Below are 23,113 nucleotides of genomic sequence, written 5' to 3' on the forward strand. Positions count from 1 at the left end.
AAAGTAGAGGGTCTTTCAGAAACGTAAAGCACACCTTCAACAGCACAACAGAATAGTTAAAAAGGAAGTGATGACCTCTTTAAGATCTCAATGCCAACTAATTATTTGCCAAATATCTGTGCCAGTACAGCCAAGATATAATTAAAGTTATGTGAATAATTGTTTCCAAAGATATATCAAATAATGACAAATATTGAAATTAAAGGGTATGAATGATCCAGAGCAGTTATGTATATCAAGTAATAATCATTACTTTTTTGTTCTTCATTTGCCTGAATGAAAGTTTTAGGATACTGTATCAAACAAAAGAATAAAATTATTTCGCACAATATTGGATAAAAATTTAATGTTACATTTCTGTCTGAATAAGGAACTCTGGCTACAAGTTGTCCCAGATTTGACATAAATGTGTGAAAGAGAAACAGTGATATCACCCTCTCCAACCCGCAGGTGAGGTTAGACCAGAACCCATCACTCTTCATTTACAGTAAAAACAGCTCACAGCAAAATATTAACATATTAAAGTATTGAAAGCGCTTTGCTCAAAATCTCTGATAAAATACACCTAGAAGATAGCCTTTTTTATTATAGACACGAGTGTGAGAGGTAACACTTAGGCTTCATCATCATACACCAACTCATGTTTTATTTTAAACTATTTTAATGTAAACTATATATCAATTGATATTTTTGAGATTAACATAATTTATATGCCAATGGTTATAGTCTAAGAAGTATAACTATTTGTCTTGTCGATAAGGTTTTCTTTTTTCAGGGGAACATGTGCAATAACATCTTTGTTATGCAATGCTGTTAATGTTTTAGTTACTCACATTTTGCAGTATTGAAAACAATAACCATATTGTCACTTTGAGTGACAATATGGTCAACACATGTGCCTTATTAATGATGTTGTGAGTTCCCCCTGAAGTCCAGTAAAAAAGTAAACATCCAATATGACTATAAGGAAGATAGGATGTTATTTATGTGGATTAGTAAGTAAGTAAGTAAGATTCTTTATTTCATTAATTAAAAGAAAAACAAAACAGTTCAATATAATTACAACAAATCTCTTCCCTTGAATGAAAGGGAACAGAAAGAAGACTAAACTTATTTTATCTGTCCCTTTTTCCTAAGAAATCAAATTTTCAATTAATGTAATAACAAAAAAAAACAAAAACAAATTACAAATTACGCAATAAAAAAAATAAACGTAATTAGTTTAATTTCCTAAATCGAAACATTTACTCTTTTTTTATAGTACTGTGTTTTTGATAGTTAGTTCAAAAATTTTAATTAGAAGCGAAAACAGCCACATTATACAACGAAATATCATTGACACACTTTCCTTCTTTGGTGCCTATAAACTCTATTCAGGTATCTTATCAATGCTTCAAATGCTCTAAAAAAATACATCAAACATTCATTTATACCAAACTCGTGTCTTATAGAATGCATGTTATTAATTTCAGTGCATATTTAAGACTTAAGTCTCTCAACCCCTAAAAGAGAAGTGATGTGTAGCATCAGCGTTGGGTGCAGTGTGCTCCATAAAATCAAAGAAGTACGTAGAACAAATGTTGAAGTGATAAAAGGAGGACAACAATCTAAATGAATGTCTTGTGCTTGAAAGTACACTTGTTATGCTACCTCTGTTGTGACCTTGCGTCAGCATTTTGGAATAGTTTTTGGGTAAATAAATACCAGCATATTGCAATAAGTCACATGTCGTTTCTGTTTTGATTCAGAGAGCCGCCACATATATAAGGAAGAGCACTATCTCACTGGTTTCATTACAGATTTTTGATTGATAAGCTAGTTATGCTTTGATAACCCAGAGACTGACTGATCAAGTCAATATACAGTATATGTCAGTAAGGAATTATTAGTTAATTGAATGATGTTACATTATACTGTGATAAGTTACATAAAAAATAATAATTAAATAAGACAACCACTTTGCACTTTGAAAAAACAGGCATACATGTGTCAATTGATGTTCAAATACACACAATAAGTAATATATATATATATATATATATATATATATATATACCGGTGTATATATATATATATTTTTTTTTTTTTTTTTTTTTAATCAACTACATTTGTATTAATATTTACACTGGTTACACAGACTAAGAATGGATAGTTTGAAACGATAAGTGCTCCTCTTCAGAATCAGGATCAGAAAGAAGTTTATTGCCAAGTAGTTTAACACACACAAGGAATTTGTTGTGGTGATTGGTGCAATACAAAAGAACAAATAATATTAACAAATAATATTAATATTAATATTATATTGCCTTACAAATCTAAGATACCACTAACTGAATCAAATGTGAGGTAACCAATTTGAACAAAATCATGATGTAACTGTGTCCCTTCGAAAACAACCTGACTCATATTAACCCACAAAAAGATATATTTGTCTGATTTTGTATTCAGGAGAATGTCTTGTGTTTCAGTGGGATGTTTTGGTTTAAAGTTGTTAGCGCAACACATAAAATAATTAGAGGGGTAATTGGTTTAAATCGCGGAAGCCATTAATCTGTTGTTGAGGTATCAAAAGATAACAATAGACTGTGCATGTGGTTTATTTTGTCTAGACGAGCCAGCTCCCGCGGCGTCAGCGTCGAAATTAAGCGCACCCACCCCTTAAGTCACTCAATCACAACGTAAGGCGTAAATTTCAACCAATCCGCTTCATCTTCGATGAGCTCCGGCTCCGTAACTGGCCAATCACAGGCCGGGATCGGTTCCGGGGGGAACGCGTGTGGACCAATCAGCGCCGTCGAGGGGCGTGTCTTGAGAAATCTTTTCTTCCCCAGCGTCGGCGCGTCTCCGCGGCACAGCGCCGTTGTCAGTCTCTTAGCCTGTCCGACCGCATGAATGAACACAAAATAACCATTTTCCAGCCTCTCTCGCTACAGTAAGTGTATTTCCTCACCTTTTTGTTGGCCGCGGCTGTTGTTCGGACTGTCACTGGTCGCGGGGGCGCTAGCGGGAGCGGCTAGCCCGGGCTAACGGGGTGGTGGGAGATCCTGCTAGCTTGGTGAATGAAAAGGATGGCGAGATGAGGGAATATAAGTCTGTTTACGGGCAGCGGGCGAGCCGGCGAGGTGGGGGTGCCCCTGCTGCTGGTACAGCGGGGGTAGTGAGGCGGTGGAGCCGTCTCTTTGTCCCCGTGCTGGTACCCAGTCCGCGGTGCCTCGGGCCATATTCCGTTAAATCCTTTATGGTTCAGCGTCGCACCTACGCAGAGGCTACGGCGTAGGGTACGCGGCGACGCGCACCGTAGGGTGTACCCTACGCCGTAGCTTCTGCGTCGATTTGACGCGGAACCATAAATCAGGCTTCAGCCTCCACATGTGACAGAGGTGCCTGTAGTGAGACATGAATCACGCTCAGTACGATTCATCACTTCATCTAAATGCTATTTATTGAAGTTCAGATGCTGTTGTATTAAACTACCATAACGATTTAATCGGAGTTGGAGCCACTGCAGGTTATTTTTAGTTCCACAGTTTCATGTGCCATTTTTTTGTTCAGTAACTACCGTGTGTTGGGACCTGAGGGGACAATCAATATTGTATCAACTTCCTGCACTGTGAACTGCTTTGATGGTGGGACACTTCACATGGCTTTATAAAAAAGCCATGAAAATATCGCCTGCTAACACTTACAAACAGGATGCAGATGCAAGTAGTCTATCCACATTGCATGCAAGCTTTTTCAATGCTCACTGTCTGATATTGTTTGTGAATTTAACAGAAGCAACATTTAGGGAAAGTTCTCCAAACTTCTGTGTAGTGGAAGGCTGTGTTCATGCTGTTCAGAATAACTTTGCACAAGATATGGTGTGGCTTTCTGTTGCCGTGGATAGACTATGAGTCATCTTTTACAGGATTACACCCTCTTCCTCACACACTCATTCATGCGGTAATCGCTTGATGGGATAGGCAAAGTAACTAGAGTTTTAGAATAAGGTCAGTAGTAGACGGCCTGCGTAATGAGCACTGTGGTGGTAGATTTGTAGGATAAGCCAGTCTCTTCTCTGACTACATAACTTGTAATGGTTTTAAAACTTGCTTTACGTAGGCAAATGGATCTACAGAGGAATAAACTTGCATATTTATCATATCGCTTAGTTTTTCTCTCTTTTTTTTAAAGATTTTAATTGACTAACTTGGAATTTACTTAAGAATAAAAGTAACTTTTTTGCGTACTTGTGGAATACCGATCAGACCTGAGTCTCATTCATTCAATCAAAATATAATGTCTAAAACACATCTTATACATTTGACAGAACAAACCATTACTCACTGACAGAAATAATGGAGGTGATTTTCTATGGAGAAATAATTTCCAAATGTAGGTCATTTTGAGATCTTTAATTTGGATTTAAAAGGGCCTTCAGTCTTTTACTGTACATCTAGGATTTGAACCTGCTGTTATGTAGTTTGGTTCATGTTAAAAAAATTTTTCTTTCATTCAGACCAAACGCTAGGTCAGTGCTGTCATAGGTCAGTATCAGTCTTGGTTGAGCTTATGTTTCGAAACTGTCTAAAGTGAAGTGTTGAAAAGTATGACAATACGGTAACAATTTTTTTTAACCCTGGTGCTGGCTGCTTTTTTCCTATATTGTTTGTTGCACCATTCAAGGGGAACTATACAGTTAGTCCAAGATTGCTAGTGTTATTTTCCTTTGCAAGGTATGTTTTGTGTTCTTCATATCCCACAATGTGCCGCCCAGCTGACTACGGAGGCCTTTTTAGTTGAGTATGTGGAGTACACCCTGCAGCTGGGTCAATCCTAGGTCACTGAGCATTCACTTCACAAATCAGCCATATCAGAGGTCACCGATGGCCGTACCGAGACCACCCCTCCAGAGAGTGGGTCGCTGTGTTCACTCTGACCCAACTGAAACCACACAGTGTCTTTTTTGGGTCAACTTAAATCGTGCCAGTGTGAAAATTCTCTTCCCACACGTCTTTGCATTAGCTGATTAGGCTCTAACCCAGACTGATGCCTCAATCCAACAGGTCAGGCGGACAGAACCACAGGAGGTCTTAAAGATATCGGTCAATGGACACATAGGAATGCATTAACCAAGAGTCCAACAGAGGAAAGATTGGATGAGATGAATGGAACTTTTTTCAGCTTTAGAGGTTGTCCCTTGTTGGTCTTTTGTGTTTGTCAACATTTGTTTTTATTCCATTGTACATTTTGTTTTGGGTGTTTTTACTCTTGGTCTGTTTTGTGTAATTCAATTTTATTTATATAGCACCTATTACAACAGAAGTTGTCTCTAGGCGCTTTCCAGAGACCCAGAACATAAACCCCCGAGCAATTATTATATAAATATAACATAAACAACGGCAGGTAAAAAAACTCCCTTACTGGGTGAAAAACCTTAAGCCAAAAAGTGGCAAGAAAAAACTCCCCTTTAGGAGGAAAAGACCTTGAGCAGGACGTGGATCATAAGGGGGGACTCTCCTGCCGGAGGCCAATCTGTAAGCAGATTACCGTTTACTTTTTTATGTATAGTGATTGATTCCCTGTTTTTTGTCTGAGATTCTTTGTCTGCCAACCTCTTTGCTTTGCCATCTTGTTTTTATTGAGAGACTCCTGCTCATTTTCACAAAGGTAAATGTAACTGATTCTTCAAATTGTACATACAAAATTAATATTTATTACGAGGCGTGCAAATCTTTTACTATCTCACGATTCAGTTCGATTCCGATTTTTTGGGGCTACGATTTGATTCAAAACGTTTTTTTATTCAAAACAGTTTGATTCATAATTACTTCTGCTTTGATGTGTAGGTATGAAAATGATCCTCGTGATCTACTCCAGTCTGGTTAGCAAGAGAGAATGATGAATGAAGACATTGAAGTGTCTTTTTCACATTTATAAAAGTTCAACATACAGCACAATGAAATTAAGTCTTCTCTGGCCCACGGTGCAAAATACCAATAATGTTTTCCCATGCAACTGTTACATATTGCTTAAGTAACAACGACAAATATGCTTCTTTATGAAAAACGTATTCAGGTCCGATGATGGCAGATTTATTCATCCATTATTACAGTGTTTTTCTTTGTTTAGGTGCTTTCCGCGCATTTGTTTTATATAATAATTTGTATTATTTTTTATTATTTAAAAATCGATTTTGGAACATTTTACATTGATTCCGAATCGTAGTAAATGAGAATTGCGATTCTTATGTAAATCAATTTTTTTTTTTTACATTTTTTTTTTGGGCACACCCCTATTTATTACATAACTGAGCAGTAATATGCAGCAACACTAAAGTGATAAGCAAATGGCCTCACTAGATACTTTGATAGAGATAAAGACTCAAAGGTCCTTTTCATGGCAAATACGTTTATGTAAACATATTTATAATGTCAGCAGTTTGCATTATGCATGGATTAAGCCTTGTGCTAAGAGACGGGGCATGAAACATCCAAATGCCAGTTTTTATAGTTGGTTTCTGAATAGACTTGAATAGACATTTTGCTGAATGAAGCACCTCTCTGCTAAACGTATTTGTCAGAAGTCATGCTCAGCATTTGTTCATGTCTAATATTTCAGTCTGATTCCCACGGTCTGTCAGCCTGCTTTACTGCAAGACTGGTTGATCTTGGACACAGCCTGTGTTACCACCTTCTTTCTTTTTTTTTTCCTCCTCTACACTTGGCTCATATCCACATTTTTATCAACAATGAGCTGCTGGGCTGTTTGTTGCGTTTTGCATTTGTGCATGTTCAACTTCCTGCTTCAGTAGAGACTCATGTGGAATCACAGAGTCTCCTCTTAAGTTCCTTTCAGACATGCACTGCTTTCCACTAATGGGACTGTCTGACTACACAGTAGTATTTTAAACTCTTATCCACTTCTGTTTAAAATAATGCAACAGCTTTGTGAGGTTTTTATGGATTTTTATGGAAAAACGACATGTTAAGAGAAAACAAACTCTAGAAGAACTCGAATTTTATGTGGTGCCGGGGCTTCTCATCTGCAAATCACAGGGATGTAGGAGCTGTCTTCAAATTTGAGGTTTTTAGGGAGTCACTTGATGTACTTTCCAGCCTTGCACAAATGGTAGCCATCTTGCAGGCTTTCGCTGTCATTTTTAACAGTCATGTCTGAATGTTATTTATTTCATGTTTTTAAAAAGGGTGTAATTACACACTGGAATAAGCCAGATCTCTCTCTTTTTAAATACATAGGTCAGGTATTAATCAAGACCACTTGTAAATAGTTCAACATTTTTATGTTTTTTCTGTTTTTTTTTTTCCTTCCTTCTAAAATGTTTTCAACAGGAAACAGAAAAAAACCATTGTGCTGAAAGAAGTCAGTCATGTACACTGCTGTTTTAGTCAATAAGGAGGTGTCATTAATGGTCATCTGATAGTCCTCAGACAGACCTGCTGATGATGGAGGCAGAGGATATTAGGTCAGAGTCTGCATAGCTTTCATAAGTGGTGCTATTTAGTGAAATGATTATCATAGTGGTGTTGACAACAGTGTCGTTTATCTTAAATATTTTCAGAGGTAACAGTGCTGTGGTCACTAGGGAGGAGATTCATAGGCTCGTTCTGTTCAAATGTCCACTTTTGTCCACACTTTTTCAGACGCACTCTCCCATTTGCTCGGCAATCATTTTCTCTCAACAATTGAACTTAGAATAAAAAGAGAACTTTGATCAATGAATGGGATGCTTTAAAAATATTTTTGACAATGTGTCAAGTAAATATAAAAATGGTGTGAAGTACTGATGAACCTATATATATATATATATATATATATATATATATATGAATGGCACAATACTCTGAATGAAAACTATTTATATTCCTTATATGATGGACAGGTGTATGTATAACTGTACCATACTGACTCAACTGTGATATTCACGATCAACCCCCAACAGGTACTTACTGGTATTTTGAATTTAGACTTTTATTTGTTCATGCATTCACCAGTATAGACAGGATTGTGATGACTCAATTGTAGGTGTCTTGTTGTCTAAAAGGTCTGCTTCCTTGTTCTTGAAAGCTTACCCATCTCCTTAACATCTAGATTTAAGAGGGAATATGTTATTGAATGTAGATGTTGTGCAATCATAAACCCATAATGCATATTGAAAGATACACATAGGCCGCGTTCAGACTGCAGGCAAATCTGATATATATCTGATTCCTTCTCATATCCGATTTTCAGGGCTGACTGTCCACACTGTTTTTAGCAAGTGTCCAAATCGGATCTGGCTCTGTTCAGACTGCGCCACATCATTGACTGATCTGACGGGTTGCCGTAGCAACGACGTCGGAGCGGAGGCGTCCCCCAGCGCGTGTATTGTGTGAAGTCATGTATTTTTTTTATATATAAAAAAATCCCAAAATATCTGTACCGTTTCTGATTGGGTCAGCACTGCGCATCATTTTTAGACATAACAATGAACGCATACCGCAAAAGTTGTCTCGGTGGAGGGACCCGGCGTCCCAGCAAAATGAGAAACAGAGAAAAGTGTTCAGAACAAAACCATCAGCAAACTAACAAACCAACCAACAACGCTCAGAGTTAACAAAACGAACCAGCAATGATTAACTGGCAGCCCCGCTCCATAACCTGTCCTCCTAGGAGGAGAGGGGCTGACGGGCTGCAGGTTTAGGCTCTCAGCGCGACTGATGGGAAGATATGAAGGCTGATTTATGGTTCCGCGTTACACCAACGCAGAGCCTACGGCGTAGGGTACGCGGCGACCCGCACCGTACGTGGAAATGCGGTCTTTTTTTTTTGCTATTAAAACATGACTTGTAATGTGAATTTGCAACACTTAAACTACAAATAATAGTTTTTGACGTGACATCAGAGATTGTACGCTCTCTGTGAAAGGATGAGTAGCTCCACAACTGGAAATGGGCGGGTGGTTTGGAGCGTCTGGGACAGTCATATCCGATCTGAGTGTTTGGAGCTGTTCAGACTGACACGCATCTGCCCAAATGAGATATGGATCGGATATGAAACTACCTCCCGGAGGTGGTTTCCATCTGGTTTGCAAAAATCGGATATCATGCGGTTTGGGACTGTTCAGACTTCAAAAGAGTCATCCAGTTTCAATCTGGATGGGCTAAAAATCGGATATTTGCCTGCAGTCTGAACGCGGCCTAAGTTTGCTCTCACTTTTGTCAGCATTCAAGCCTCCACCCTATGCAATGACAGCAGAACAGTGTCATTTAACAGAACACTACAATATCAGCTGAAATTTAAACAAAATATTAGCAGAAAGTGAATAACTCAACAGATCCACTGTGGCCGGCCCTGAGCTTGAACCTTCTTTCCTGGTCCACTTACAGTGGGTGCTGGCTTTTGCATAATGAAATTCATCAAGGGAGGCTGCTGCAGATGAGACTGTAATTATGTTGTGTGTGCCACACTGAGGACTAGAATGACGAGCACTAATTCCGTCCGTGTTTTAAAGCCAGGGACTTTTCTCACTGAGAAGTGATTAGGAGTAGGCAGGCCTCTTAATGTGTGGTTATATTTACCTATTTCTGGAAGGGCTCTTCCCACAAGGAGGAAATCTTCCAGAAAAAGCTCCCTCTGCACCAAGGACATTGCTGCCCCCTCTGTGTCCTGTAGTTGTCATGGACACGCTGCAAGGCTTCCATCTAGACAGTCCATAGCTCTCGTGTGCACTGTAGGCACTTAGATTGCAGGATGCACTGAGAATTATGTCAAGGTTTGTGACAATCCCCACATAAACTTGAATAATGGCTTGTTTTAAATGGAGGGAGATATATTAATGGAATGGTAATTGTCTATCATCTGATAATCTGCCTTGGTCATCGCTTGAGAACATTTAGCTGATAAACAGGTAGATGCATCTTCAAGCAGCCTTGCTTTGTTAAACATGTAACACTGCCTCTTGTTTTATTTAAAGCCTAGCCGTATATAGAGCTGCCGTGTTGCCAATAGTCACTGACAATTCTGCACAGTCCAGGGCATCTTATAAACTAGTATTAGTAGTGTGCTAAATTTGTAAATCGGAGAGGAAGAAAGAGACATGGCTGAAAACAAGTGCAAAAAAAGCTAATCTGCATCATAGAATAGCTATTGGCTGTCGTAATTTCAGAATGATCCGCAATATCACCACCTGTCGAAAAACCTGTGTTGGTTGACTAGTAAAAAATACACACTCGCTAATCTGCATGTGGTTATTAATATTGTCCTGCTTCGACTTGCATAACATTACATAAGTGGATCCATCTAAACAATGGACAGCTTAGATATTCTTCTGCCGTTGTTTTGTTTTGTCTTGTTTTCAAAGTCATAAAAAATATTTGATCAGTATGACTGCTGGATCACCCTGAGTGCTACAAAAAAGGCCAGACTGACATAACATCGTCTTTACTGCTAACTGTCGATGGAAACGTCTGCATAATACAACAACATGAAGGACATTGTGCTGAATATTGCTAGCTTTAGACAACAGTCTGTTAATCAACTTTCTAAGATGAGCCTAGTTTATTATTGAATCACAGATCAGCCCCTCACAGCAGGGCTATGATTGAGCTGCCCACCGTCTTTTTGACCTTTGAAATCAATCACTGTTTGTTTATTTTTTTTTCACTGTAAACTGTTGTAATATGTGTTGTTGTTTTTGTAAAAGCCTAGACTTGTATCCGCAAGCACAGGACCCTTTTTTGAAAATTAATGGATAAACTAGAATTGGGTTCCCGTGATCCGTTGTGTTCAGTTGATGCAGGACTTAATGTCAGTTAAACACTTTCTAAAAAGCCATATGTATCCATCCATCCATAATGTAAAAATGGCTAGAGACAGCACATCCAAGTGAATGGTAGGGAAAACACTTGACAGCAAAATATTGCCAAGCTTCTGCCCACTTTATATGACTATTACGTCTTGTATTTAAGGGCATGGATGTATCTGTTAATGCTCACACATTTTGCAGTACAACTTACTGAGTATGAATTGAACAATAGCTCGTGTGCTGATATTTTGCACAATATTAGACGTATGATCAACTATAAGACTGTGTTCTGTCTCTCTGCACATAAGTGCAGCCTTGTAGATGCAACCAATGCAACTGAACATGTGTTAGGATGTAGGATTAATTAACTTTGGGTATGCCATGCATCTGTGCTATGAGTACTACAAGAACTGTCTTATTGTTGTGGAATAAGTGTTCTCTTGTGTCCCTGGGAAGCTGTGTTTTCTAAGGCGAGCTAGTCACCAGAGGCCACGGCTGCTTGAGCCCCGTATGAGCTGCATGGGCTGGATCTCAAAGCCATGTTTGTATATGTTTTTGGGATTTGATGAGGGCTTTACTGGTTTTGTGCGTCACTGGATGGAAGTTCAGTGGCCTCAGAATTACAGGGTGTTGGGTTGCTGTTTAGGTTGAAACCACAACTGGAGGGGAAAAGAGAGAGAATTTTCACTATTGAGCCAGAATAGTAAGCTTTAAATTACTTGGTTGGTTGAGTATTTCATTAGCAGTATTTCATCCTCCATGTGGATCAGTAAGTGTTATGAAACTGGCTGAAGCATTCACTACAGTCCGTTTTTGCTACTTTGTCATTGATTCTACTTTTCAGCAAGCAACATGAATGGAAACTGTCCCCTTCTGCCTTTTTTTTGTTTTGTTTTCTTTTGTTTTAAGTAAGTCTGCATACACACCCCACTACCATTAAATGCAAATCCTTTGAATGATCATCCATGCTATCCTGGAATGATCTTTATTGCAGATGGCTCTTGTAGTGGGATGTCTGTGGTGCATGTGGGTAGTTGCTGTATTATTAAGAGCAGACAACAACAAAGTCAGCAGAGTGCTGGCTGTACCGTCTTCATGTCATAATTTACTCTGTTAGAGCTATCATGTTCTTTTTGTTTTTTTCTTTCTTAAACCTTCTGGTCATGTGATTTAAGCTTGGGGAATCAGGGAAGCATAAGTAGTGACCCAGAAAAGCGGCTCGGATAAATGAATGCATATATGCATTATGTCAATCTTTCTAATATTTTCAGTTTTCTTTATCTACTCTGCTTCTACAAACCAAAACAGGGTCCTAAACGGGTAATGATTTTTCATTTTCAAAGGTTAAACTCTCCAGACTAGTGTGGACACTTTGCATAATTGTAACAAAGATTTAATGTTCTAAAACGTAACTGCACATAGTGGATATAGTCTAGAAAAAAACATACTAATCACAATTCTTCTCAGGAGGAGGGTTATCACAACATCACTTTACAGTATGAATATGTGGTCAAGGAAGGCTTTTAAAAACAATGATCAAGATGTGGTATTCCTGACAGTCTGCATTTCAAACGCATAAGTCAGGGAACAAGTTGAATGCTAATTACAGCCTATTCAAGTCTACTATGTGCATAGAAAGCAGATGTAACCAGAGTACAGTAAATATAGTTACAGTAAGGAGTTTATCAAAAGAAAAAAGGTTAAATGGCTTAATTACAACATAAATACAGCTACACGAATAGTACTAGCTATGCATTCATAGAATACAGGATGTTCAATTAAATGCATATAAGATGCCATATGAAGTTAAGAAAAACAATGTTAAATGTCCATTTTAAATATAAGTGCTAAAACATTCTTTTAATGACAATAGAAGAGAGCTTCATATTTTCTGAAAGGAGGAAGAGCCAACTGTCATATTTATGCATTTATTTTTCTTTTTTATTATTATTGGTGTGCAGTAGATGTTTACTGCTTGAGGTGTTTCTCACACATCAGGCTCTTAAAACTGCAGAAACCCTCCCAGCTGATTGACAGTCCAACGTAGTTTATCTGCATATCCACGGTTGAAAACAGGAATCAAATGTCTCTGTTTGACATTTATAGCTGAATATAAAGTATGTGCTTCAGGTAGTATCTCGGTGGAGTTTGCAAGATCACTGATTGGTTAAAGAAAAAAGTGTGAGCATGCGGGAAACTGGAATGAGATGGCAAGCGGAAAGAGACACAAAGGGAGAAATGCATATTTATTTAAATAACAGTCAAATTTCTGTCTCATTTTCCTACTATACATGTGACCTTTTAATCCCTTCCCATCATCTACTCAAACATGTCATGCAACGCAAACCCACAGGACTACTGCATGTGCTGGGTTGATTCTTGTTTGGATGGCTTCATATTTCCATAGTCAGGCCTAAAACGTTGTTAGCAGAGAAAGCAGAAGACGCTCTCTAGAGAAAAGGCTTGTGAAGGTGTGGCTTGTAAAGGGAGATCCCCAGAGACGGACTAACGTCAGTGGAACACGACCAACAGGAAGCGCTCATCCCCGGGAGCACAGAGGTAGCTTTCTTTACAGGTTGATAAAGGCAGCAGTCTGGGCAAAGTACGCGTTTGTTTCTTACGCCGTATTCATGGTTTCATGACTTTACATTTGGGCATTTAATAGGCGCCAGCTGGCTTAAGTCCAGTCACACAGATTGGATTTTAGATTTTTCTTTTTTTTTGGTCAATTTTCTAAAGTCTAAATCGACAACAGGCAGGCATCCTTTCCTCAATTACCTTTCTAATCTAATCGTAATTTTTTTTCTTGTCTCCTATCAGCAGTCAGCAATAGAAAGGCTCCTCCTCCGGTCCCGCCACGTTTCACCTCGAAGCCCCTCATCTCAGTGACATTGCAGAGCAGCACTGAGTCAGCCCAAGACACGTACCTTGACCAGCAGGACCGCGGCAGCGAGGCCAACAGCCAGTCGGGACGCAGCAACTCCTCCGATAGTCTCTGTAGCCTCCGCACAGTCAGCCTGGCCAAGGGAGCCAGGCCTCTACCAGTCCCCGTCCTTGCTGCAGCCTCCGGACCTCCTGTTCCAGCCCCTCGTGACCTAACCTTTAACACCACTGTTGCTGCCACCGCCACTTCCACGTCTACTCAGTCCCAAAATGATACCGTGAGCGCTATTATCACCCTAGACCAGCCCCCAGCTGCAGCCAAGAGGAAGCTGTCTTCTATTGGAGTTCAGGTAAGCTTTGTCTATCATTTCCATTGATGTAAGATTATACCAGGAGAAGAGGAAAAGCGCATTTACAGTCGCAATCAATTGCTGTTTTCTTGTGGGTGGTATTTTAGGTGGACTATCTTTTTCCAGTCCCGAGAGAAGAACCATTACTTCTGTGCACACCTTTGAAGTTTCAGTCAATTGGAGTTCAAGTTGAAAACGGCAGGCCGTGAGTATTCCCTTATGTCATTACATGTTTGTGACTTGTTAGTAAAACCGTGCATAATGCACACTGACAGACTCTTGAGAAAAGCCACCAACCCCAGCTGCAGCTCTATGAACTGTTCAGGATTTCGCTCACCAGCATGTGTTTAGGCACAGGGATTTATACTGAGTACTGGTCACTTTTGGTACTGGTACCTGGTTGGCCAGAATTGTAGTACAGAAAAGCTGCAGGTAAAACTGTGCCATAATTAAATGTTTTTGAGTCAGTTTAACTGAGTTTTTACTTCCGCAAATGAAAATGTAGTGTGCAAACAGTCAGCCGTGGCCACGACCTTTTAACAATGTTGATAAAAACTTTGAGAGTAACGTTAAAAGCAATATATGCCAAGCATGGTGGTAAAGATTTACAGCCCTTCACGCTGCCAGAATCTAATAGATTTAGGCACTGAAGACAATACTCAGCATTGCATATTTTGTTGTCTTGTTATACTGAATTTGGAACAGAGAGAGGTTTGCAGGATACCAATCATAGAAAGGTGTGAGACTTGTGGTATTGGTATAGATAAAATCCTAACGACACCCATTCCTAATTAGGCAGCTTCCAGATATAAATGTGTATATGATGCAGAATTTTGGCTTCTATGCCATGTCTTGTTTATGAAAGCTCTGTAGCTTTTGCTTTTTCTCCACAACTTTTGCTTTATGATTTGGTCTTTTATCCTGATGATTCTGCAGCAAGTAGCAAATGTCATTGAGTAAGCCCAGTGGGAGAATAATACTTTGATGTCCCTTTACTCTTGTTTTGACTGTACTGAGCCAACCTTCTTTCTTTTTTCTTTTCTTTTTTTACATTTGACAGCTTGCTTCTCCTTCTCATTATCTCTAAGTCAGCAGTTCATTAAACTTTTATGGTCTTTACCTGATCTGTTGCTAATTTCCCAACCGCATCCCATATGGCGATCTGCAGCTCTTCTTTCCTTTTTGCGCTAGATTAGATTTTAATGCACATTCAGCTCTACTAAGCTCATCTCAATGAAGGCTGGGTTAATATGGAAATGTTAGACTCATAGATTCATTTTCTTATAAATCAGCTTCTGAGAGACTTGTTTGTATCCGCAGCCTCAGCCGGGACAACAGCATGGCCTCTAGGCAAAACACAGAGACTGAGCCTCCTCCGCAGGATACTGCACCCACAGAAACCAACGCCACCAACTGCACTGACAGCCAGACAGTGAACACCACTGCAACCAATGGACAGGACAAAGCCATGAGACAGCAGTCCCTCAACCACACCCCAGTCGCATCCAGGATATCCAGCTCGCCCCCCGCCACTCTGGACCCGGCGTTAGACCCCTCCTCTCTGCCACCGCCGGACCCCAGCCTGGAGTCCGGAAACTGCAGCACGCAGGGAGACTCTGTCCAGCCCGGGACGCCGGCGTGCCTCAGAGACGGTAACTGGTTTCTGAAGCTGCTGCAGGCCGAAACGGGTCGCATGGAGGGCTGGTGTCAGCAGATGGAGAAGGAGACCAAAGACAACACGATCTCAGAAGAAGGTCAGTGAGTAAGATTAGGTGATTGTCGGAGCATTTTGACTCATTTTTGTCACGTGTATTATGTCCAGATGGGATATGAGATGTTTTTATGCTTGGATGAATATTCCCATCTGTTTTTTTTTCATACCACAAAGCTGATTTTCATTCTATCCTGGTTTTCCCTGGTAACATGCAAATCGGGCTCTGGCCTTTTTCCAGACTGATCTTATTGTTTGGCACTCAAACTTATCCAAGCACGTCAGTGCTGTCTGTTACACACAAATCATCAAAAGGTAAAATGTTTTAAAATCAGGTGAACTTTCCAGCAAATCTGAAGTCCTCGTGCTCAAATGCATGTTTGAAAATACCTTCAACATTGTATTTGTTTCATTTATTTACATGAGAATAGGTATTCAGATACCTCAGACATAAAAGAGCACATTATTAAGGGAGGAGGCACAGCAGTAATGAGCTTCAGTAAGGGCTTGTTAAGGCAGGGCCATGAAAAGTTGAATTGATGGGCCTGTTTGTGAAGTTCAGATGGGGGACTAGGTCAGATCTCATCCCCGTTTATATGGGCAATGAGACAAAGCATGACACACCCATAACTACTATTGACGTAAAGTACCGCAGATCATTAGAGTGGGAGTGAGCTTGTTTTGTCTGAAAGACTCTTTTCATGTCCTATAGACTCTTTGATGGATCCGTCTCTGCAATTTCTTAAACATAAATCAGTAAATTTGAACAGTGAAGTCATCTTCAAATGATCATTCCTCCTGCTCTAAATGAAATCATTTACCTTAAACGATGTTAGATGGTGGGCTTTTCAGCAGGAATACATTTTATATTTTAATATGCACCTTCTCTGTTTTGATGTGGTTGTTTGTTGTTTTTTCCACCTATTTATGATTTGTCTCTTTTTTTTCTGCTTTTGTAGTGTTGGGGACGATCCGCAGTGCGGTAGGCAGCGCTCAGCTGCTCATAACAAAGAAGTTTGAGCAGTTCAGAGGCCTCTGTAAGGAGAACTTGGTGAGTAGCTTAATTACATCCTCTTGATTCTCCCTCTGCATGTTTGTGCTCTTCTGGTTTTACAGTCAACTTTAATCTGTTACTATCATGTATTTGACACAAGTCTGGTGCATAAACACTTTATGAAGTTGCATTTGGAGATTAAAAGATTGTGTCAAGTATATGTTTGACATCAACAAATGGTTCTTCACTCTTTCCTTGTACTTTTCCTGCTTTTCTTTTTGTAGGACATATTGTATTCAAAATAAACAAATGTCTGTGCAGAGAATTTGTTTATCCTTTTTTGTGGTTTTTGGTAGCTCAAGTCACCTTTATGTTGAAAGTGGCTAGACAGGAAGCTTTGGTACAGAGAAGGGGGAAGATGTACAGTAAAGAGCCACACCTCTTTGGCACAGATTTGGGACTGGCAGGGCTTTGAACCTGCACCGCCTGCACAAGGGCCATGGCCTTTGTATATGGTGCACCGCTCCACGCACCAATCTATCCGGGGCCCGTTTATCCTTCTTTAATGGTTATATCTCAGGAAATAGATGTTCAAAGTTCCTCGTGCATCTTGTTGGCATTCTGTGTTGCAAGTCTTAACAATGTAGTCTCTGAAAGGTGATCTTTTATAAACAAAACATGCTGAAAAGAGTTATCATGGAAGGATGTGATGGGTTTTTTTTTCCTTTTCTTTCCCCCCCAAAGCCATTGATCTGTCATTTTTCTTTCACCAGAATGTAAATGCCAACCCACGACCAACAGCACAGGATCTTGCAGGGTTCTGGGATCTGCTACAACTCTCCATAGAGGACATCAGCATGAAGTTCGATGAGCTATACCAACTAAAAGCCAACAACTGGCAACTTCCCGAAAAGCCAGAGAAGAAGAAGAAGGTAGCATTTGTTCCCAGATGGTTTTTTTTAATTTAATTTCCTAGTTGCAGCAATTAATCATTTATTTTATAGTTAATCAGCATGCACTTGTTGCAGTCATGTTTCAAGCAAAAGTGTCAGTGAGACTTTTTCTCTGGCTTTATGTGACTGAACATTTAAGATTTTGAATGTAGAAACGTAATGTAATGTATGTAGAATGCCCAATGAGAAATTGCTTTGTTCAAATGTTCTGTTAGTTTACAAAGAACAACAAATTGGTTTATCAAAATTGTAATTAGCAGATCTATAAATGATTCCAATAATTATTTGGCACTTTAAACTCAACTGGACTGTCCAGTTAGGACAGTCCAATAGAAAATAAAGCAATGGAATTGATTTTGTCGCTGACGCTCGCTCGCATGCAGTTAGGACACGGTGTATCGCGTCATTCAGGCAGCCAATCAGCACAGAGCCTCATTATCATAGCCCCGCCCACTCAGAATCCCACATAGATAATGTGGTTAGAGAATGAGATGATAAAGACATGGTTTAGAGGCTGAATTTCTCATTTATTATGCTATATGTACTAATCATAGCATAAACTCAAACCTATATGTACTAATCATAGCATTTGTTTAAAAGTGTATAAATGAAACTGTCAACACTACTGGGGAAGGGTGTCTTCAGCTGGTGTCACATTGTAGCTTACTCCTCTCCAATCTTTGACATAATTTCCTCAGGATGAAAACAAGCAGCTTCCATCATCTGTGCCAAAGAAACCGACAAAGCCGCGGTTGTCAACGGGGAAGGACAGGAGTGTGGACTCTGCTGTGGACAAGCAGCGTCAAGAAGCCAGAAAACGCTTGATGGAGGCAAAGCGGGCGGCATCAGTACGACAGAACTCCGCCACAGAAAGTGCTGACAGCATCGAAATCTACGTCCCCGAGGCGCAGACCCGCCTCTGAGAGTGGAGCTGGCGCCAGTCATCAAGGAAACTCATGACTCACTTCAGACATTCATTGACACAAACACAGATCTGAGATGAACACACAAAAACATACCACGGATGCACAGAGGTCGATCCTTCTCAGCAGCGCAGCTGACGGCCGGAGACACGGGGATCACAGAGCACCCTAATATTCCAGTGTAATGCAGATCGTCAGCCTGCTGCCAAGGGACAGAAATAATCTTCACAGATGTTTAATACTATTGTTATTGTTATTATTATTATATTATTATTATTATTATCTCCTAAAGTATTTCAAGACTGTCTTAATTGTGCAACTATCTTGGATAAGGACATTATGTACCCTGTCAGCTGAAGATTCTTGTTATCCCAGAAGTTTACTCTTTAAAAAAAGAAAAAGGAAAAAAAAAAAGTTCCCATCACTGTTGAGTTTTCCGGCAAATTGTGGCTGCGCGGTTTGCAAACTGAGCTACCATTCACACACACTCAGGACACATATGCAGGTGTACTCACTGTCCACAGAGTCTTCCTGTTCTCTCTTTGTAATTAGGCTGCCACCCGCTACGTGTGGTGTGAGCGATTTTACTGTCTTAAGAATCATGATATGGCTCTAATGTCGTTGGAGTTTTAAAATTCAGAGAACCAGAGGAAGGCGGTAGCATATACTATAAATATCACACTATTACAATGTTCATTTTGTAAATGTTGTATACCAGATTAATTGGTAGAAAGCGGTCAGTGTTCAGCACCAAGGTAGTTTTTTATAGATCAAGTACATTTACTGTCATTATATATTAGCACTTGATGCAATCATTCACTCCACCCTCCTCCGTCATCCACTCCTTTTCACCTAGGCTCACTACACAGGTTGTCTGTGATCGCCCATTGTTAAAGTCTTAACGTTAGTTTGTTTTTGGTAAGGGATTCAAGGAACGAATGCCGAACCAGTGAGCTATAGTGGAATGTATGAGTCGTATCCATTTACAGCTCAAGCTGACTTGATTACTGCACTTTCCATTCACCTCAGATCAAGTTTGCTCACCTTTTTTCTTCTTTTTTTTTTTTTTTTTTTTCCTAATCATTCTGAATTTCACTGCATCTTTTATCTGATGCAGGGGACCAAGACATTCACCACTTTAATATGGCATTCCCATTCAACAAGACCGTGCAAAAGGGTGGGGGTCTACTTGCTGCTGGAGAGGAATTTGAATAGCAAAGCAATAATATAATTATATCAGACCAAGCATTGCCATAAGTATCCAGTCTCCTGTTATTTAACCAATATTTCCAGTACGATTTGCTTAACTTGAGGGAAGAATGTCTTATTTTGTTTATGAACAGCGCTATTGAAATGTAACATCTCAGGTTGAACACTCAATAGTAAAAACCACTATGGAAGGAGTGCTTGTTGTATAAGCTCAGATGAATTGGCCAAACGCTTATAACCTTTGCATAATCCTCCTCATGCCTCCAGAACGGCTCGGCGTTTCTCTCCAGGGATGAACATGTTCTTTTTGGAAGTTGTGGTGCAGTAATGCACAGATGTGACTGCTTAAGTCATCTGTGTGTTTGGCCCTCCTTTCTGACAGCTTGAACTCCCACCCCTGTTTTGTTTTTTTGTTTTCATTTGTGAGAATCCAAATCTTTGGTTCATTCTTAATTTCAGTTTTTTTTTTGTTTGTTTTTTTTTCCTGTCAGCTGACACTTTTTGACTTTGATCTTAAATGCAGTCGACATAAAAATGTCTTGAATTTTGTAGTTATAATCAATAATGCTACCTGGGATTTCATAGTGTGCCAAGACGGCTGTGATCATTTCTCATTGGATTGTTTTTTTTTTCAGGAGGGATTTAAAAAAAAAATAATCTTTTTTTTTTATAATTTACGAATATTTTAATTCAACCTTCTCATGATTCCAGCTGCTCATGTGCATACGTAGTGTTTGGATCAGCTCGGTCCAGATACGCGTTGCCTCATCTGTTAAAACCCAAGACACTTTGTTGAATTGGAACATTCAAAGTTTGTGTTTTCTCAAATAGAAACACAAAATTCAAGAGTGTAACTGGGTACATTAATCAATTGTGTATTTTGGCATAACTTTTTTTTTCTTAAGAACCGGCTCTCCCCCTACTGGTCAGTTCCTGCACAACACTCCAGGCGTGTTCAGCTCCATTTAATCACAATTTATCAAAGAAATGAAGTTGAACTGGGAATGCTGACACAACACTGCATTGTCAACTTTCTTATTCTCTTATTTGTATAACATCAACAATGGACGTGTGCACCTCATTGTCCAAAGAAATCATTAAACATCCCTTTGCTACATGTCCTGGTCATCATTCCTGCTGTCTTTTTTAATGGCACCCATTCATGACAAAATGGTAATATTAACTACTAAGTTAATATTACACATAAGTAAATCTGATCATAAGCAGTAGACTAGTTCTTTTATTGTTACTGTGTAATCTCTTAAAGCATGGCCTTCTTGCATATCCAATGTACAAAGATCCTTGCTAGTGAACTTTCAGTATTCCTTTAAATGGGTCTTGCAAATGATCCGGGGCTTTTCAATCTGTGTAAGGCATTCAGGGTATGTACTGTGCATAAGAGTTTATAACTGTGACTAATGGTGGAAAGTCCTTTTTCATATCATTTTAGAGCCAGATCCCTTTATTTGCCTGTATCCTGAGAGCAAGACCTGATCAGGGATCTTCAGAGGGTTTGTTTACCAGTACTTCCTGAGTTACAAAGGGCTACAAAATGGACATTAGTTGACCAGAAGGTGCAACTCTGGGGGTGAATTATGTGAACGCGCTATTATGCCACCATGTGGATGAGGCAATATTTTCTGGGTAAGTGGTTGATTCAGTTTACGGAAATGTGTAAAACAAAAGGTGCAGTGAAAATCTTTTCATTTGAGTATGTTTGATGCTTGAAGGACTGTCATGCAGAACCATGCATTTGTTTTCAGTATCTGCCCAAGTGGCCACGTCACCTCTGGCCGCATATCTGTCCTCTCAGAGATCCTGCTAGAAAAATGAGCAAAAAAAATATGTAGTTCCAGAGTATCTTGTACTGACATATTTTACAAAAGAAGCACATATCTTACAGGTGAAGGGTTGTTTAATGTTACGATGTATTAGTTAGACACTGTGAGCCTAGTTTATTTTAAGAGAATAAAGAATTGTGACTGCAATGACTCGTGGCATATTTTCTGTCTTATTTAAACTGCAGAATTAAATGGGAATGCCACTGAGTTTTGGAATTGTTTTTTATTATGTTTGAATCCATAATTTAGCTAATTTCTATTTGTTGTTCAATTTGGAGGTGAAAAAAAAATGGAAACGTTTTGGATTCCAAAGTATTTGTGAGTTGATTTCCTCTTTTATGTCCTAAAATTAATAAGTCACTAAACTTATAGTAATAACAAAGGTTGCAATAAAAAAAGATATCTCTATGACTGAAACTATACACATAGATGTCTCCTTTTGCCACAGAGCTATTGTTTTTGTCCTTTAAATTAAAATGTAATTAGCTTGTGAAAAATGTCAATAGGTTCAGTCCAGGAGGAAGTGGAGCATCCTCCTGATGTAAACAGCTCCGTTGTTATGTTCCCTCATGTCAGGCGACGCTGAAACCCCATCTGTCTCCGGCTTTCAGGTGAACAGACAGCTGGAGAGGCTGAACTGGAACAAGGATACACGTCCAGATGGTTCAGCCCCAGAGTCTCAAAGGCCGGTGTGAAACATCATAAACCTCTTGAACCTTAGCCAGGAGAAGGTTCCAGTGCTGCGGCAGAAATCCACTACATTTTAAATGCACAAGTAGCATAATAAGATGATCATTATCAAGATACCTAAGTCAACAAAACAACAAATGTTAAGCTATAAGCACATGCAAGATTTCATGCAAAATAAGATGATGAACTTCAATTGTATTACATTTTTAGTGTTTTCCCAGTGTAGTTTTAATACTTTATCAGTAGTCAAACATTGACTTTTTTATTGATTTGTCACATCAGGGTAATAAACTTGACACCAAGCTTTTTCAGTTAGTCATTTATTGAATAATAAAATTGAATAAATCATTCATAAATTTAATGATCGTATATGTTATTTGTCTTGTAATAGATTACTTATCCCACTATATTTAAAATAATTTTACTAAAGATCTAAATGTTGAATGTCATTCTTATTAAATGCGCTATATTATTTTCATTTATATGGATGATTCACTCAAACAATACTTTCTGAGTCAGTGGAAAATATATTAGTAACAAACAAAGAGCATCTCAATAAAGTTTCAATCTTAAAAAGGGAAAATCTTACTTACAGTAAAGGGGACCTATTATGAAAAACAGGTTTTCTCTTGCTTTAACATATATAAAGTGGTCTCCCCTCAGCCTGCCAACTCAGAGAAGGAGGAAAGCAACCAAATTCTGCAGTGTCTGTACAGCCGCCCGGATGAGCCGTCCAGTGTGATGTGGATCTACGAGCCGTTCAGATTCTGCGC

General features: G+C 39.2%; 1 protein-coding gene across 4 annotated transcripts in view; it reads left to right on the top strand.

The window, feature by feature from the left end:
• Positions 1-21,797, top strand: part of dlgap4a (discs, large (Drosophila) homolog-associated protein 4a) — a 120,076-nt gene extending 98,279 nt beyond the window's left edge. For 2 of the 4 annotated variants that reach the window (XM_061735409.1, XM_061735411.1), the window contains exons 7-12: positions 13,607-14,019; positions 14,127-14,224; positions 15,340-15,773; positions 16,690-16,781; positions 17,498-17,656; positions 18,376-21,797. In XM_061735409.1, coding sequence (XP_061591393.1) covers positions 13,607-14,019; positions 14,127-14,224; positions 15,340-15,773; positions 16,690-16,781; positions 17,498-17,656; positions 18,376-18,600 — 1,421 coding nt within the window. In that variant the 3' untranslated portion in view covers positions 18,601-21,797. The remainder of the gene's footprint in view (positions 1-13,606; positions 14,020-14,126; positions 14,225-15,339; positions 15,774-16,689; positions 16,782-17,497; positions 17,657-18,375) is intronic. The other 2 variants (XM_061735410.1, XM_061735412.1) reach the window with 1 other exon arrangement.
• The last annotated feature ends 1,316 nt before the right edge of the window (positions 21,798-23,113 follow it).

The sequence above is a fragment of the Cololabis saira genome, chromosome 12, assembly GCF_033807715.1.
Source record: "Cololabis saira isolate AMF1-May2022 chromosome 12, fColSai1.1, whole genome shotgun sequence".
NCBI classification, from domain to species: Eukaryota; Metazoa; Chordata; class Actinopteri; order Beloniformes; family Belonidae; genus Cololabis; species Cololabis saira.